The sequence below is a fragment of the Equus caballus genome, chromosome 4 (assembly GCF_041296265.1).
Source record: "Equus caballus isolate H_3958 breed thoroughbred chromosome 4, TB-T2T, whole genome shotgun sequence".
NCBI classification, from domain to species: Eukaryota; Metazoa; Chordata; class Mammalia; order Perissodactyla; family Equidae; genus Equus; species Equus caballus.
This window is the reverse complement of record NC_091687.1, coordinates 9,539,426-9,553,638: the sequence shown is the minus strand read 5'-3', so window position 1 is coordinate 9,553,638 and position 14,213 is coordinate 9,539,426. Positions and strand designations below refer to the sequence as shown.

Genomic DNA, 14,213 nt, shown 5'->3' with positions numbered 1-14,213 from the left:
GGTGTCATATCATTGCATCTTTATTACACCCAAGAAACTTAGCATAATGCTCCCACATAGTGGGAGCTTCAGGAATACTCTTTGGGTAATTGAGTCCTCTCAGAGTTCTGTGGTGGCCGTCTGTATCATGTGGTCTGATCTAAGGTGGAGGACCTTGCTCTGCTGTCTTCACATAGAGTGGATGTGCTAACAGTGGTGAGGACGCTCCTTCACAATGAGGCGGGGGAGCCGTGCTCACCGTCCCCAGTGGGAGATTTGGCTTGGTGCACTCAGCCAAGCCACATGGTCTGAGACTCTTCTCAGCAGGGGTTGCAGGCTGCCCTGGAGGAGAGGAAAGTTCATTCAGACATGCTGTCACTCTTCCAAGCATTACCTCTCTCAGTCCTTGGAGCTTGTAAGTTGTTTTCCTCCCCCAATTCCCTTATGACAGATATTCTCTAATTTTGTAATTTTTAAAAATTTCTGAGTTTTTGCTCATTACTCTTCTCCTTTCTTTATTTTTCAGTGTGTGTATGGTACAGGTCATCTAGACCAACCTCAACGTTCCAGTACTAAAAGGCTGTCAAAAACAGCCCACCTGGAATGTGTGGTATCTGGTGTAACAATTTCTACGACATCCATATATTGGTATGAGGAAAGCCCTGGTCCAGCCCTGCAGCCCCTGCTGCACGTTTCATCTGACAACACTGTCAGGATGGAGTCAGGCGTTCCATTGGGAAATTCAAGGTAGAAAAGATACCTGAAACTTCTGCATCTACCCTCACCGTTCACCATGCAGGGAAAGAAGACTCGGCCACCTACTATTGTGCCTTCTGTGGGGTGCACAGCGGCAGACGTTAGAGCCACGTCAGTCAGTAAGTGTTCAGTGGTTCTCCATTCGCTACTATAAATGGAAAAGCACGATTACCACCTGTGTGCTTTTGTACAGTTTTCTAGATAAATGAACATATGGGCAAATATGTGTATGGAGTTGCTAAATTCTATGTTTTATCCAAGAGGAAGCTTTGTGTATGTAGTTGCAAATGATCACTCTCGTGTTTTCAAAAATCTGCTCTCCCTAACAGGCTTTCCCATGGCACCCAAGTTTATTCATCTGGGTCAACATCCTCCACTGTATTTTATTTTCCACCAAGATGGGTATGACACGTAATTTCTGTGACTTCTTTTGTACTAGTCAATTTGCATGAGATTAATTTTTTCTAATCCACCTTTCTGCTTTGATTAAAAAACTGGATATTAGATTAAATGGATATTAGATTAAATTTTCCCAGAGGCTAAAACATATCAAACACAGCATGATCTGACTACAAGCAGGGCTGCCTACAATGATAATATATCAGATGCATGCCCTGGAGTGGTGATATTTGATTTTGTGAAAAGTTTATAAGCACTGCTACTTAATGAGTCTGAATCAAAGTCTACTTTGGGTTGGAGTTTGAGGAGTAGCTCATTTTCTGGCTTAAGATTCCATTCACCTAACAGTGAGAGTTTGATTGACTCCTGTGAGCCAGGCACTGTGCACAGCAGACATTTCAAGTCTCATCTGCTCTGTCAAGGCTGCAGGTTGCTCCTGCAGAGCCCCCTTCTCCTGCTGGGCTGCCATTATCTGGCTACACATATGGTAAAGCAAAGTGTTTAGGACCCAGGCCTCTGGTATAGAGAGCTCCAGGTCTGACCTGGGCTCTGACACTTACTAGCTGTGTGTCAGGCCGATAGCTTCTCTAGTCCATCTCCTCACCTGTACAACAGAGGTCCTGTAGTTACCTCGTGGGCTGTTGTGAGGGTTCCTGAGATGATGCACACTAAGGGCTTGGTCCAGTGCATGGCATATTGTGAGAGCTCAGTAATGTCAGCAGATATAAAGCAAACAAACAAAACAACAACTAGCATACATACTCATACAGGAACACGCACACATACATACACACACACACATACACACCCACATATGACCCACACAGGTTTGTATACCGGAGCTCAGTACCACAACTGTCGTAGTGTGGTTGACTATTACAATTTAATTGAAGAGAGACTAGCTAGATACGAAGAGGCTCCTGTGAATAGTCATCCCAAATCAATTTAAATCTAGGTTTTCAATCACGATTCTATAGTCCCCTTGACTTACACAAATTGGGGAGGACAGTGGCCTGGTGCTTGGAGCAAACCACCTCTACTGTGGGAAAAGCAAGTCCACATTTGGAGTCATTTCCTCCTCCCGCCCTTCTCCTTTAAGCTGAGGTAGCTCCCCCAAGGACACATTGACCACACCCAACAAAGGCAAACCAGCCAGAGGAAACCAGCCCTGTCTTAAGTGGACATTTGCCATTTGAATGGTGGTTTAAATTGTTGATTCATGGAAACATAGAAAGCATCCACTAGAATGTACAGCACCAAATATTGTGGGGCCTCAGTTATGTCTGTGGAATTGAGATGAATATGTTGATTCTTATTGTGGTGCTCAAGTTACGTTGTGGGTGGGGGATTTGTGTACTTGGATGCCTGAAAGATCCTCATGATTTTGGCTCAATTTATTTTCCTTCAGAGCTGGAGTGAGTGACACACAATGACTCTGAGTAATAGAAGCAACAGTATATTGTCTAATGAAGGCTGAAGAAAATTGAAGAAATTCTTCAAAACCCTTATTTTCATATAACATATCTATCACCCAACTCCCCATACTAGTACTGTGTGAAAGTGAGGTCTTAATCTAGGAGTCATCTTGTAAAAAATCCCATTTCCAACAATGGTGAGGCCCCCCTGAAATCCATGTTGACTCTTTTGTTTTGGGAGCTCTTGTTTCAGCTCTTGTGAACGGGTTCAAAGGAAAGGGTACAACTTTGGAGTGGTCATCTCTGGACCTTAGGATCATCCATATTCTTTTCTCTGTCATTTCTGTAGAGCTAAAATTGTCTAATAGAAAAAAATTGTCACTTCTGAATTTTATTTTAAAAATGTAATCACATATTTCAAAATATTAAAACTGTCTGCATATTATTGAGCACTTAGAGACCACATGTGAAATTTGGTGACTAGAAAGACCTGTAATGGGCTGTGTCTTGACCACTTTTTTTCTCCTTTTCTCCAACAACTTTTGTCTTTTTTACAAAATAAAATTTGTTTTCTGATCTGATTCCTACTGATCCTGTCTGCCAAGTTAGAGGCAAAGTTCATCGTTGGTGTGGTCAGGATGGTTTGTTGGACTTGAAAATCTCTTTTTCTCTATCTTGCACAGATATGAAGTTTTACACAGAATGGTAAAAATACTTGGTTCTCTTTTTTTTTGCCATTTACTGAGATTTATTTTTTATTATTTTTGTTATTTTATTGAGGTCACATTGGTTTATAACTTTATGTAAATTGAAAATGTACATCATTGTAGTTCGGCTTTTCTATAGACCACATCGTGTTCACCCCCAAACATCTAGTTTCCATCTGTCACCATATATCTGTTCCCCCTTAGCCGCTTTGTCTCCTCCACTCCTGTCCCCTAGGGTAACTACCACTCTATTCTTATATCTATGTGTTAGTTTGTTTGTTTATCTTCAACATATGAGTGAAATCATACTGCATTTGTCTTTCTCTGACTTTTTCCCTTAGTGTAATACCCTCCAAGTCCAGCCATGTTGTCACAAATGGCATGATTTCATCCTTTTTGTGGCTGAATGGTATTCCATTGTGCACATATACCATGTCTTCCTTATCTATTTATTGGCACTTGGGTTGCTTCCAAGTCTTATCTGTTATGAATAATGTTGAAATGAATATAGGGGTGCATGTATCCTTTCGAATTAGTGTTTCTGTGTTCTTTGTGTTAATACCGAGATGTGGAATAGATGGATTGTTGGATATTACTACATTTAATCTTTGAGAAATCTCCATAGCGTTTCCTATACTGGCTGCCCCAGTTTGCATTCCCTCTAGCAATGTACAAGTGTTCCCTTTTCTCCACATCCTCTCCAACACTTGTTGTTTGCTATCTTTTTAATAACAGCCAATCTGATGGTGTGAGATGATATCTCATGCTAGTTTTGACTTGCATCTCCCTAATAATTAGCAATGTTGAACATCTTTTCATGTGCCTTTTGGCCACCTGTATATCTTATTTGAAAAATGTCTGTTCATATCCTCTGCCCATTCTTTGAAACAGTTCATTTTTTTATTGTTGAGTTGTATGAGTTCTTTGTATATTTTGGAAATTAACCCCTTATCTGATTTCTGTTTTGCAAAAATTCTCTCCCAGTTTGTAGGTTGTCTTTTTGTTGTGTTGATGGCTTCCTTTACAGTGCAGAAGCTTTTCAGTTTGATGTAGTCCCATTTGTATATGTTTTCTTTGGTTTTCCTTTCCTGAGGAGACTCAGGATTCAAAAAGATACTGCCAACACGGATGTCAAAGAGTGTACTGCTTATGTTTTCTTCTAGACGTTTTATGGCTTCAGGTCTTGCATTTAAGTCTTTAAACCATTTTGAGTTAATTTTTGCATATGCTGTAGGATAATGGTCTACTTTCATTTCTTTGCTTGTGCCTGTCCAGTTTGCCCAATACCACTTTCTGAAGAGACTTTTTTATCTCCATTTTCCGTTCTTGGCTTCTTTGTCAAAGATTAGCTGTCCATAGATGTGCGGTTGTATTTCTGGGCTCTCAGTTCTGTTCCATTGATCTATGCGTCTGTTTTTCTGCCAGTCCCGTGCTGTTTTGATTACTATAGCTTTGTAGTATATTTTGAATTCAGGAGTGCTATACCTCTACCTTTGTTCTTTTTTTTCAAGCTTGCTTTGGCTATTTGGGGTCTTCTGTTCTCCTATGTATATTTTAGGACTCTTTGTTCTATTTCTGTGAAAAATTTCATGGAGATTCTGATTGAGATTGCATTGGATCTGTATATTGTTTTAGGTGACATGGGCATTTTAGGTATGTTAATTCCGCTAATGCATGAACACAGAATAGCTCTCTATTTCTTGGTGTCTTCTGCAATTTCTTTCAACAATGTCTTATAGTACTCAGTGCACAGGTCTTTCACTTCATTGGTTACATTTATTCCCAAGTATTTTATTTTTTTTGCTGCAATTGTAAATGGAATTGTATTCTCTATTTCCTTTCTGCTAGTTAATTGTTAAGGTACAGAAACACAACTGATTTTTATATGTTGATTTTGTGCCCTACAACTCTACTGTTTTCATTTATTGTTTCTGATAGTTTTTCTGTGGAATGTTAAGGTTTTGTATACATAAATCTATGTCTTCCACAGATAGTGACATTTTACTTCTTCCTTTAGAATTTGGGTACTGATTATTTCCTTTTCTTGTCTAATAGCTCTGGTCAGGATTTCCAATACTATCTTGAATAAGAGCAGCAAATGTGGGCATCCTCATCGTGTTCCTGTTCTTGGGGGATAGATTTCAGGTTTCCACAATTGAATATGAGGTTAGTTGTGGCTTTGTCATATATGACCTTTGTTATGTTGAGGTATTTTCATTCTATACCCATTTTATTGAGAGTTTTCACCATAAATGGATGGTGAATCTTGACAAATGCTTTCTCTGCATCTATTGAGAGTTCATGTGACTTTTGTTCTTCATTTACTTTATTTTGTGATTTTTATTGATGTGATGCCTCACCTTGATTGATTTGTGGATGTTGAACTATCCTGACATCCCTGGAAGAAATTCCACTTTATTGTGATGCATGATCCTTTTAATGTATTGTTTTATTCAATCTGCTAATATATTGTTGAGGATTTTTGCATGTATGTTTGTCAGCAATATTGGCCTGTAATCTTTTTCGTGTGTGTGTTGTCCTTGTCTGTGTTTGGTATCAGGGTAATGTTGAGCTTCTAAATTGAGTTAGTAAGCACTGCCTTCTCTTCAATAGTTGGGAAAGTTTCAGAAGGATAGGTATTAAATATTCTTTGAATGTTTGGTAGAATTCACGGGAGAACTCATCTGGGCCTGAACTTTCTTATTTTTGAGGGTTTTTGATTGTTGTTTCAATCTCTTTGCAAGTGATTGGTCCATTCAGACTCTTCATTTATTCTTGCTTTAGTTTGGAAAGTTATATGATTCTGGGAATTTATCCGTTTCTTCTAGGTTATCCAATGTGTTTGCATATACCTTTTCAGAGTATTCTCTTATAAACTTTTGTATTTCTGAGGTATCTGTTGTAATTTCTCCTCTTTCATTTCTTATTTTAATCATTTGAGCCTTCTCCCTTTTTTCCTTAGTCAGCCCAGTAAAGTTATGTCAATTTTATTTACCTTTTCAAAGAACCAGCTCTTAGTTTCATTAATCCTTTCCATTTTCTTTTCAGTCTACCTCATTTATTTCTACTCTGATTTTTATTATTTTTTTCCTTCTATTCATTTTTCATTTCATTTGCTGTCCTTTTTCTATTTCCTTTAGATGTATTGTTAAAGCGTTTATTTGAGATTTTTCTTGTTTTTTCAGTAGGCCTCCATTGCTAGACACTTTCCTCTGAGTACCACTTTTACTGCATTCCATAGATTTCGGTAGGTTGTGTTTCATTTTCATTTGAATTTAGGTATTTGTTTATTTCTCCTTAGATTTTGTCATTGATCCAGTAGTTATTCACTACCACATTAGTGACTTTTCCAGTTTCTTCTTACAGCTGATTTCTAGTTTCACATTCTGTGACCAAAAAGATGCTTGAGGTTATTTCAAATTTTAGTTTAAATAAATAATCTATTATTGCATAGGAGATAGAATTCCAGAAATTTGTTCTTTTATACCATGAAAAGTAGTGTCACAGAAACAATTTTCTCATTTGGCATTGCTGGGTAAAGAATCACGTTGCCAAATAGAAAAAGCAGTTTTGTTAAAAAGGCAGAAATTTGTTCACAGTTCTCAAGCATATTTGTATTGGCATATTTCCATTTCAGTTACTGAAGAGTTTCTTCCTTTCAGAAATACATTCCCAAATTGCTAACGAAGCAACTCTGGTGTTTGTGAGAACAAAAGGGCCTTTCCTTTGATGTAATCTCTGAACAGTTTCAACACAATTGAACACCTGGAAATTAAAAAAAAATTTTAATTCTCTGATTGCTTTTCCTAGTAATTGAGAAATGTAGTTGGTTGACCATTTGGGCCTGATCTCTTCTTTTTCTGCTCTTCTTCTTTCCATATTCCATCAGTGCTTTTCAATGAGTAGTACCTTGTTGGAAAACAGATGTTTGTGTCAATTTATCTGTGGAAAACTTATAAAATATCTGATGCCACACAATTTATGTTCAAGGACATCTAAAGGAACCCAAAAGATCCGATTGGCAGTACACAGTTTTTTAACTGTTAGTTACATCATGAAGCTTAGGAGGAGGCTGAGTTTTTGTAGAAGCTGTAACCAGTGTGATAGGTTAGGCTGGATCAAGAAATTTGGAGAAGGGACAAAGCTCGTGGTAACTCCCTCTGGTAAGTAAATTTTTTCTATTTTTACTCTAGTAATGAAAAACTGGTAGATGCTTTTTAGAAAAAAATCTATCTAGGATTGCTCTTATCTTACTGTCATATACTTGGTCTCAGCATTTGAACAGCAAGTTTGAAGCTACTAGTCACTGTAGAGGAAAACAAACTACTTCATAAATGGTTTGCTCACCTGTGTGCTTGTAAGCAGATTGAGATTATAGTTTTAGGATACACACATGAAAAGAATAGAATCATGCTAGAAAATAAGATATTTCTTGAACCATATCTGTAAAGCATTGGTACAAGTTCTTGGTTCAAGATAGTTTTCTTGCATATCATCTTTTAGGTGAGAGACACCTTGATTAATTACCTCTTCTCCATATATTGAGATAAAACATAGTGCTCCTTTCTCAGTATAAGCTGCAAACCTATGTTACCGGTTTTCATCTCATCCCTAACAGCAATGCAGAACATTAATTCTTAAAGTAAACAACTATAGAACATCGGGAAATTTCACTTATTACTGTAGCTTTGTGGAGGTAGGCTGAGATCTGTCAAAATTTATGCTGTCACAACTCTTGATGAATTGCCTAGAGATGGGCCAGTTTAAGGGAATTTGTAATCTCAATAGCCATTGCAGCTCCAAAGTCCATGAAAAGGGTCTGCATGGTTTTACATCCTCATTTGCTCATTCATTTTGTCAGCAAACCTTATCGAAGACAGTTTCTGTGCCAGTTACTGGAGATAAATGGGGGAAGAAGATAAACATAGAACAAGTCCCAGTATTCCAAAAACTTCTAGTCTAGCGGATAAGTATTCAACTCCAACCGGGTCCTGGGAGGCCGTTCTCTGCCTGACGTAACAAGGAGGACATTAACAAGGAGTTAACTAGTTACACAAATTTTGAGTTCCGAAGAGGTAGAGATGTTAGGTCCATTTGGGATTTCAGTTTTTAAAAATTTGTAATGAAGTTTAGACATTTTCTTTATTTGATTCCAAAAATAACCAACGGGACAAAATGAACAAAAATTACTAAGCTTGTCATTTGGTCAGAGGATGCTAAATAATATCAAGTATAAGATACTTAACTTGGGCGACTATATTCAAGAATTTCACAAGATGGGTTTTTTTTTTCTTCTAAGTTCAGCCTGATAAGTTTGTTCAGTCCTCATTAGCCTTAAAGATGAACTTTTGCCTGAATGAAGAAGAATATCTCACAAGGACATTCTTAGCCTGTTAGATGAATTGAAATGACGGTTTTCAAAGAGTTATCACAAAGTTGATAGGACACTGAAGGAAATAATATATTTTGTTTTCTTTAGTGGTTGTGATCAAATACAGAAAGAATTCCAAGACTAAAAAGCAACTTTCTAGTCCTTTTTTTCCAAACTTACTACTTATTCAACAGAAATTGTAGCTATCAAATTAAATAATGGTGGCACAGATATAATTCATGCATGTGCTGAGAAATGATTTTTAGGAGAATCTGGTGCAGGGAAAAATAGGAACTTTCATTTTGGGCCCACCATTTTCTGTATAGTCATCCTTTGGCAAATAAATTGTGATTCACTCCTTATTGCTCTACTAAAATTATAAAAATAATACTTGCTCATTATGAAAAATGTTGGAAAATGTGAATAAGAAAGAAAAGATTAAAATTTTAGATCAACATGTATCTCTGTTAACATTTTTCTATATTTCCATCCATTCATTCAATCTATGCAACAACCCTCTCAAGTGAATGTTGTGAGTATTAAGTGAAATTAAATATGGAAATTACCACCATGGTCAGGCATAAAAATGTCAATTCTCCAGGCTTCAAATTACCACCATTGGACTTCCTTATGAAATCAGGAGTACAGATAAGTGTATTAATTACTCTCTAGTCTACAGGTCACATTAGAGCATATGGTCAGTATTTGGAAAAAACTTTCAATTTATAAGACTAATTATTGCTTGCTTCTAAAAATGATTAGATTATAAGAAGCATTATCTTAAATATTATGAGCCTGAATAGAAGGTGGTCTCTCATTTTCCAGTAGAAATATCTGGAGGTAATAAAAGGGAGGGTTTGCAACTTGAATGTATTAATTTATAGTGACATAGCTAGAAGTCAAATATCCACTTACAATATTTAATTTCTTATTTGGATTATAGCTCCAAGTCAAAAATTATATCGATGCAAATATCAGTTGAGAAATATTACTCTTTTTGCCCTCACACTGCATTAAAAATTCTGTTTGGGCTCTTCACATGCATCTGCAACATGTAGCTTAGAACAATTTTCTAGGTCATCTCAGGGTCTGAGTGTCTGTTTTGGGATCCCGGTGGGGTGATGTCATTGGATATTTCATCCAAAGAGGCAACTATCCATTTATAAAATAAGGGAAATCATTATTTCATTATTGTTATTCTATAAATGTGCAGCATAAGCATAAACTGTGGAAACATTGTGCCCAAGTAGTATTTATCCAATCCATGGTAAATTTCTTCATTTTCTTTCACCAGTGCTAGCTCCAAAGCTAGTGCTAATTGTGTTCATTTCAGGTGGAGGTCTTGTTGAAGTAGTATTTTTTTTATCACAACCGAGTATTAGAAGAGCATCTTTTAATATGAGAGGTGGCACAAGAAATGAAACATAAGGTGACCCCTGATTTCTGAGGGAAAGTTTTGGGACCGAAAACTTGAACTTATGTTCTGTACTTTCAGTCTGTTTGAATTCTGCCTGTTTTGTGTCTATATGACACTGCTGGGATTTGCAAACATATTCTCCCAGCTCTCATGTCATCTTCAAGTAAGACCTTATTAAACTATCAGCCACTGGGGAGAAAAAGAAACAAGATGTAATGCATAAATTATTTGTCATTTATTTAAATTGCCTATTTCTGCAATCTATTTGAGAAGACCTAAAATCAAATACAGAAGTACAGGTGTACCTCATTTTATCGTGCTCTGCTTTATTGCACTTTGTAGATATTGCAATTTTCAAAAATAGAAGGTGTCTGGCATCCCTGCCTTGAGCAAGTCTACCAGGGCCATTTTTCTCAAAGCATTTGCTCACGTTGTTTCTCTGTGTCACATTTTGGAAATTCTCACAATATTTCACACTTTTTGTATTATTATTACATATTCTATGGTGATTTGGGATCAGTGATCTTTGATGTTACCATTGTAATTTTTGGGCACACCATGAACTGTGCCTATGTAGGACAGCAAAGTTAATCGATAAATACTGTGTGTGTTCTGACTGCTCCACTGACGGTTCCCCCGTCTCTCTCCCTTTCCTTGGCCCTCCCTATTTCCTGAGAACCAACAATATTGGAGTTAGGCCAGTTAATAACCCTGCAATGCCCTCTAAGTGTGCAAGTGAATGGGAGAACTGCATCTGTCTCATTTTAAATTAAAGGCTAGAAAAGAGTAAGCTCAGTGAGGAAGGCATATCAAAAGCCGAGATAAGCCCAAAGGTTTCAAAGGAATGTTTAGGGACCGGTCTGCTGTTAAGTGCGCAGGTTCTCCTTCGGCGGCCCGGGGTTCGCCAGTTCAGATCCCCGGTGTGGACATGGCACTGCTTGGCCAGCCATGCTGTGGTAGGCATCCCATATATAAAGTAGAGGAAGATGGGCACGAGTGTCAGCTCAGGGCCAGTCTTCCTCAGCAAAAAGAGGCGGATTGGCAGCAGTTAGCTCAGGGCTAATCTTCCTCAAAACAAAACAGAACAAAAACAAAAACAAGGAATGTTTAAAGAAAAAACATGTACTATAATTATTTAAAATATAGGCACTAACCATATATTCACAAGTACACTATTTAATGCTCAGTTAATTATTACATTGAGAAGGTAATCGAAATGGGAAATTCATTTTACCCTGAAAAGAATGAAACAAAGAATCTAGGAAAAGAAAAAGGACAAGAGGTAAGAATAGTGGGTGATCACACACAAATTTTCCAATTCATCATTTGATTATAAATTTCTTTAATATAATGAATCTTAAGCATTCTTATTAAGAAACAATATTTCCTAAGATGAAAATCAGATTCTTTAATATATTGACTAAAGACTAAAATTATGTAAATATAGTGTATGATTGAAAAATTAATCTTGTTTTATATAACATGATTTTAAATTAAAAACAAAGCATAAGTTTGGAGAAATATATTGTCTTATTGTCACGATCAATAAAATACAATTTACACTAAAAGGATGTGTAAAATTAAAATGAACACATGATGACCTAATTGTATTTATAGCAAGAAAAAATGCCTCAGCATTTGTTACTGATTTACTACAAAAATGAGGAGCTTTGATACACGGGCAGAACTTCTCAAGAATTTTTTTTCTCTTCTTCTCAAATAAGAAATCTAATTCTCCTTTTCTTAAGAAATTCTCCATTAAACTATATAGCTCCAAGCTAGCCCACAGAGAATGTTAAAAATTTTGTGTGTCAATTGGAAATCAAATTGGAAAGAATTTCAGTATTTAGAGTTCCAATCATTAGATTAACAATAAATGTACAATCAACTAACATTCCAACATCCATGTGACATTCCTTTGTAAACTATGATGATTGGTTATATATTTTGATATTATATCTGCAAGAGACTAGAACTGTGGCGTTTAACATTAAACCAATTTTATATACACTTTATTCAGCAGGTTAAAACAAAGAAAATAGTGGAGCTCTAAAAAGTTCAGCAGCCTTTTAGTCTAGATACAAAGTTTGGAGGAGACGTTGAGAGTCAAAATGTGGTGTATTTTTAGTCATGCTTTAACTTCATGAAATTCCAAATAAAAATCTGCTTTTGGTAAACATATTCTAAAGTGAAACAAAATTCTGACAAGTGTATTACTTGATAAGATTAATATAATAGCATTTGAGAAAATAAGTAATAAATTTTTAATGGGAGTTTTGGAAATATTGCTATTTTGCTTCTAAATTCAAGGTATTGTATATAACTTGGAGGTGCAACTTTAATACTACCCTACTCAAAATCTGGGGGGGTTCGGATGTGAAATTGAGATATTTTCTAAAATTAGACATCAAGCAGGAGAACTCCATTACCTTAGAACTGGTCATGGGATCCACATTTGAAGCTAAAATGTCAATCTGATTGTCAAGTCCTCTTGGAAATGGATTCCCATTAACAAGTGACTGTGCAGTGTTTTAAAAAAATGAAAATTTCCTCCTGATATTTATTTATATGGCAAAAAAGACAAATATGGTGCATTCCAGAAACAGTTAAATGAAGAGAGAGGTTTCACAGAGTTGCAGAACACGAGAAAGTGTTATTCGGCCAAAAGAGCATAAGTTACAAAATTCACGGGATGGCAAAAGCGAAGTATTTCAGAAAGGACCAGACATTCTCATGTGCAGAGAGATCATCAAAGTTACCTGGTCTCCTACCCACCCACCTTGAAAACATGCTCCGCCATGATAGAACATAAGAGATTTTAAAAAAATATGAGTGTTGATGAATGATAGAAGCCCTGAAATGGGTCAGTTAAAAGTCATACCCCATCTTAGCATGTGGATAAAGAACAAAGGCCAAGCTGTAATCCAGCCTCTGCCACTTAACAACTGTGACTCTGGGCAAGTTACATAACCTCTGGAACCTCTTTTCCCATTGAAAATAAGAACATTAAATATTCCCAAACTATGGTGGAAGAAAGGCCATGGTGAGCACTAATTCAATGGCAGCTTTTCTTCCTCTTACAATGCTCTAGGTTGTACCAAACCACACAGTGTTTGTGCTTCTCTACTGATGCTTATAAAATGCTATTCTGTTTTCCCCCATAGGCAGACGCCTTCCTGCAGACATTTCCCCCAAGCCCACCATTTTTCTTCCATCAATTGCTGAAGTAAACCTCCATAAGGCTGGAACATATCTTTGTCTTCTTGAGAAATTCTTCCCTGAGGTTATTAAGATCTATTGGACAGAAAAGAATGGCCATAGAATTCTGGAATCCCAGCAGGGAAATACCATGGAGACTGATACCACTTACATGAAATTCAGCTGGCTGACCGTGACTGGAAAGTCAATGGATAAAGAACATAAATGCATCGTCCAACACGAGAATAATGAAGGAGGGGTTGACCAAGAGATTCTTTTTCCTTCAGTGAACAAAGGTATGTATATATAAAGATAACCTCTCAGAACAGTTTTTTTCAAAGAGAATATCCCCCCTTTTCTGTCACGTATTAACGGACAACAAACAAGTACAAATCTTTCTTAAATGTCGTTCCGTTTATTGGTAGCATAAATCTCCTCTATTTCCCCAAAGGATTGAAATAGTATAGGCTTTGGAACATTAAAAAAGAAATTCCTTAACTTTTTTCAGCCTCAGTTTCATCAACCAAAATACTAAGTTCTCAGTGATATTTTTTAGGGTGGTTGCTGGATTAAAGGAAGCAGCATTCATGAAAGCACTTAACAATTTAGCACACAAGACACGCTCGAAAAGAGATTCTACTTTTGATGATCGATCTTGATCAGGAAATAAGAACTGTTCTACGCCATTCATGAATGTTCTACTCAGCAAGCAGTGTCACTGTCACTTTACTCTTGCTCTACTTAGAGCACAACCCCAAAACAATGCCATTAGGTGAGAAAATTGTGTTCATTTGGTGGAGTCAGATGGTGGCACAAGAAAAAATGCAATGATTTGTCCGTTGAAGTTTTACTATAGTCTTAGATTTTCTTGATTTGTATTTTATATATCACCATAAGGTAAACTTTCCTAATTAAAGATCGGGTGAGGCTAACGTGTACACATATACTTCCACTCTACGTAATGAATGTGT

General features: G+C 36.7%; 1 protein-coding gene across 1 annotated transcript in view; it reads left to right on the top strand.

The window, feature by feature from the left end:
* The first annotated feature begins 348 nt into the window (after nucleotides 1-348).
* The window catches only part of LOC102149580 (uncharacterized), a 67,407-nt gene continuing 53,542 nt past the window's right edge, over nucleotides 349-14,213 (top strand). Inside the window, 5 exon segments of the mRNA XM_070265490.1 lie at nucleotides 349-396; nucleotides 506-710; nucleotides 713-835; nucleotides 7,369-7,423; nucleotides 13,213-13,538. Of these exon segments, the coding sequence (XP_070121591.1) occupies nucleotides 349-396; nucleotides 506-710; nucleotides 713-835; nucleotides 7,369-7,423; nucleotides 13,213-13,538 (757 nt within the window).